General features: G+C 50.1%; 1 protein-coding gene across 1 annotated transcript in view; it reads left to right on the top strand.

Annotated features, from left to right (window-relative positions):
- The first annotated feature begins 1,459 nt into the window (after positions 1 to 1,459).
- The window catches only part of LOC133004007 (fibroblast growth factor 12-like), a 13,923-nt gene continuing 12,423 nt past the window's right edge, over positions 1,460 to 2,959 (top strand). Inside the window, exon 1 of the mRNA XM_061073865.1 lies at positions 1,460 to 1,667. Within this exon, the coding sequence (XP_060929848.1) occupies positions 1,460 to 1,667 (208 nt within the window). The remainder of the gene's footprint in view (positions 1,668 to 2,959) is intronic.

The following is a 2,959-nucleotide window of genomic DNA, read 5'->3' as shown; positions in this document are numbered from 1 at the left end:
ATCAGGAGTATATAGTATCAGGGGTACCAGGGGTATCAGGAGTATCAGGGGTATCAGGAGTATAAAGCATCAGGGGTATCAGGTTTATCAGGGGTATCAGGAGTATAAAGCATCAGGGGTATCAGGAGTATCAGGGGTATCAGGAGTATATAGTATCAGGGGTATCAGGAGTATCAGGGGTATCAGGTGTACCAGGCGTACCAGGGGCATCAGGGGCACCAGGGGTATCAGGGGCATCAGGAGCCTCAGGAATATATAGTATCAGGGGTATCAGGAGTATCAGGGGTATCAGGGGCATCAGGCGTACCAGGGGCGGATCTCTGGGTCTGAGCCGGACTCTGAGCGTGTGCAGAGAAGTGAAGCAGCTGTGAAGCAGCTGTGAAGCAGCTGTGGCGTGTGAGCGTGTTCCAGCAGCAAAGTGATGTGGGAGCAGAACATCAAACATGGAGCAGAATATTTTTAGTTTCTTCTCCACCTCCACCTCGTGTCTCTCTCTCCCTCTCTCTCCTCTCTTTGACTGCCCCTCTCTCGCGGCTGCTCTCTTTTCTCTCTCTCGTCTCTCGTCTCTCACCACATGCAGCAGCTCTCGGGCTGTGAGGAAGACGAGCAGGATGAAGAGGCTCAGACGGGAGAACACTCTGTTTCCTCTTCTCCTCTCTGAAGGATTCTTGTGCTGCTCTGGGATTATTTTGAACTTTGATGAACGTTGTCACTCTCGTCGTCTCTGAAAGTTGGACGGACGAGTGAGACGCTGTCCTGTCGTCTTCCACACGGAGACATGAAGACGAGACATGAAGCTTCTGCAGCCACGTGCTTCCATCAGAGACTCTGACATGAGACATGTCTTTTTCTTTCAAACCAGGAATCGTCCTCAAACGTCTCCATCGATCAGCGATCCGAACATTGATGATGAAGATTGATTCATTGTTTCCTCTTCGCTCCTGAATCAACAGAACTCCTGTCTGGTCTCAGGGTCTTTAACCGGATCACATGGTCGTCATGGAACTGAAGACGTCTCAGACTTCTCCACGTCTTCTTCCATGATCGTGAAGCTCCAGGGTTTGTCGTGACTGAAGCCTTGTTGCTTCCTCTGGTGGAAGCTGAAGCTGCAGGATGTGAACGAGGAGCACGTCCAGCTGGATCCTCGTGTCCAGATCCTGAAGACAACACTTTTTATAACCTTCAAGATTTTGTGTGTGTGATGAGACAAAAGTGAATCAAACACGAGGATTTTAGTTTTTTTGCGTTTGAGGAAGTGAACGTTTTGGAAGCACGGACACGTGAACAGCTTCTGGTTCTGGAGCCGTTTCTCACCATGAAGTCGTTCAAACCAAAGAAACCGTCTCTTCTGACTCTCGCTGGATTCCTCCAACCTGACGGACATGTCTTCTGATCTGAACTAAAGCGTGAACGTCCTCAGATATTGTGTCCTCGGTGGCTTCGTCCACGTCCCGGGGAGATGGCCGCGGCCATCGCCAGCTCCCTGATCCGACAGAGGCGTCAGGCGCGCGAGGCGAACTGTGACAAGGTCGTGACCAGCAAGAGACGCTCGAGTCCCAGTAAAGAGCCGAAGAGCAAAGAGTCTCCGTGCGACAGGAACATCTTCAGCGTCTTCAGCAAAGTTCGCTTCTGCAGTGGAAAGAAAAGACCTGTTCGCCGAAAACCAGGTGGGTTCAGATGGTTCAAGTCCTACACAGAAGACAAGTCCGCCCACCTTGAGATGTTGTGTAGTTGTGTTGACACCAGGTTTGTCTATGTAGAAGATTTGTTGTCCTTGTTGACGTGTTGAATTTGTTTCTGTTGAGCTGGTTTCACACATGATCTCCACAATATGTCCCGAACAATTCTGTCCAGACCTTCTGCGTACGTGCAGTTTGTCCTGTGAGGCAGCAGCAGGTGGTCGGGTCCGACTCGTTCAAACAGGAACATGTGGGAACATCCAGGCGAGGGGCGGAGCCTGTAGAGCAAGGGGCGGAGCCTGTAGAGCAGCAGGAGGCCGGACATGACGTATAAACTCTGCTGTGGACAGATCAGTGTTGTTGTTTCCAGCTCCTCCACACCGGCCTCATCACCAGAAGATCTGGAACCTCCTCGTGTTTCCAAGTGGACGTCTTCGTCTTCTCCGTGTCCGGCTCCTCTTCTTCATCCTGAGATCTTTGTGTTCTTCAGGTTTCACGTCACGTGTTAGAAACCTCGTCCACTCGCTCTCTGGGAAGCTTCCACACATGTTCCTGCTGGTTCCTCACATGGACTCTGACATGTTACACACATGTTACCAGGAGGCTGCAGGAGAAGATCCAGAACATCCAGAGACACTGACTCAGAGATGTGTTCTCACAGAGAGAACCTGAGGAACATGTGAGGATCCCATCAGGAACATTTCAGGAACATGTTATTAGATAAGTCAGGCAATCAGCTCCTGCAGAATCCAGCCTGTAGTTCAAAACGCTGCATAATTTCCATCAATGATTTAATAATTAATGTCTCATCGTGTGGAAGCAGCTTCTGCAGCGACGCCGTCAGCAGACTTTCCCTCTGGAGACTTTTCACTTCATCAACTAATGAGAAACAGATTCGAGAACCAGATAAAAGTCGACCTGGACTCGAGCGGCGTTCCACAGCGCGTCAGACCAATTGCAACATTTACACATTTATGAGCAAATATCTCTCATGAGCCGACGTCCGGCTGCTGGAACCAGCGCTCCGTGTGTTTCTTGGCAAACCAACAAACAGCTGCTTGAAGAAGCCGCTGGATTGGCTCCTCCCACTTTGCTCCTCAGTAACTTATTCACTCGGGAGTTTTACACATGGACAACATGTCACTGTCGGTTTCTGAGACCTGAAAACTAAAATAATCTTCATCCACAATCACACCTGAAGTCACAGGTCACGTGACCGTTCACCTACACTGGTCATGTGGTGTAAACAGGAAGTAGATCGTCTCCTCTGCAGCTGGTTG

Source organism: Limanda limanda, chromosome 6 (assembly GCF_963576545.1).
Source record: "Limanda limanda chromosome 6, fLimLim1.1, whole genome shotgun sequence".
In the NCBI taxonomy this organism is placed as follows: domain Eukaryota; kingdom Metazoa; phylum Chordata; class Actinopteri; order Pleuronectiformes; family Pleuronectidae; genus Limanda; species Limanda limanda.
This window is presented reverse-complemented; position numbering and strand designations above follow the sequence as displayed.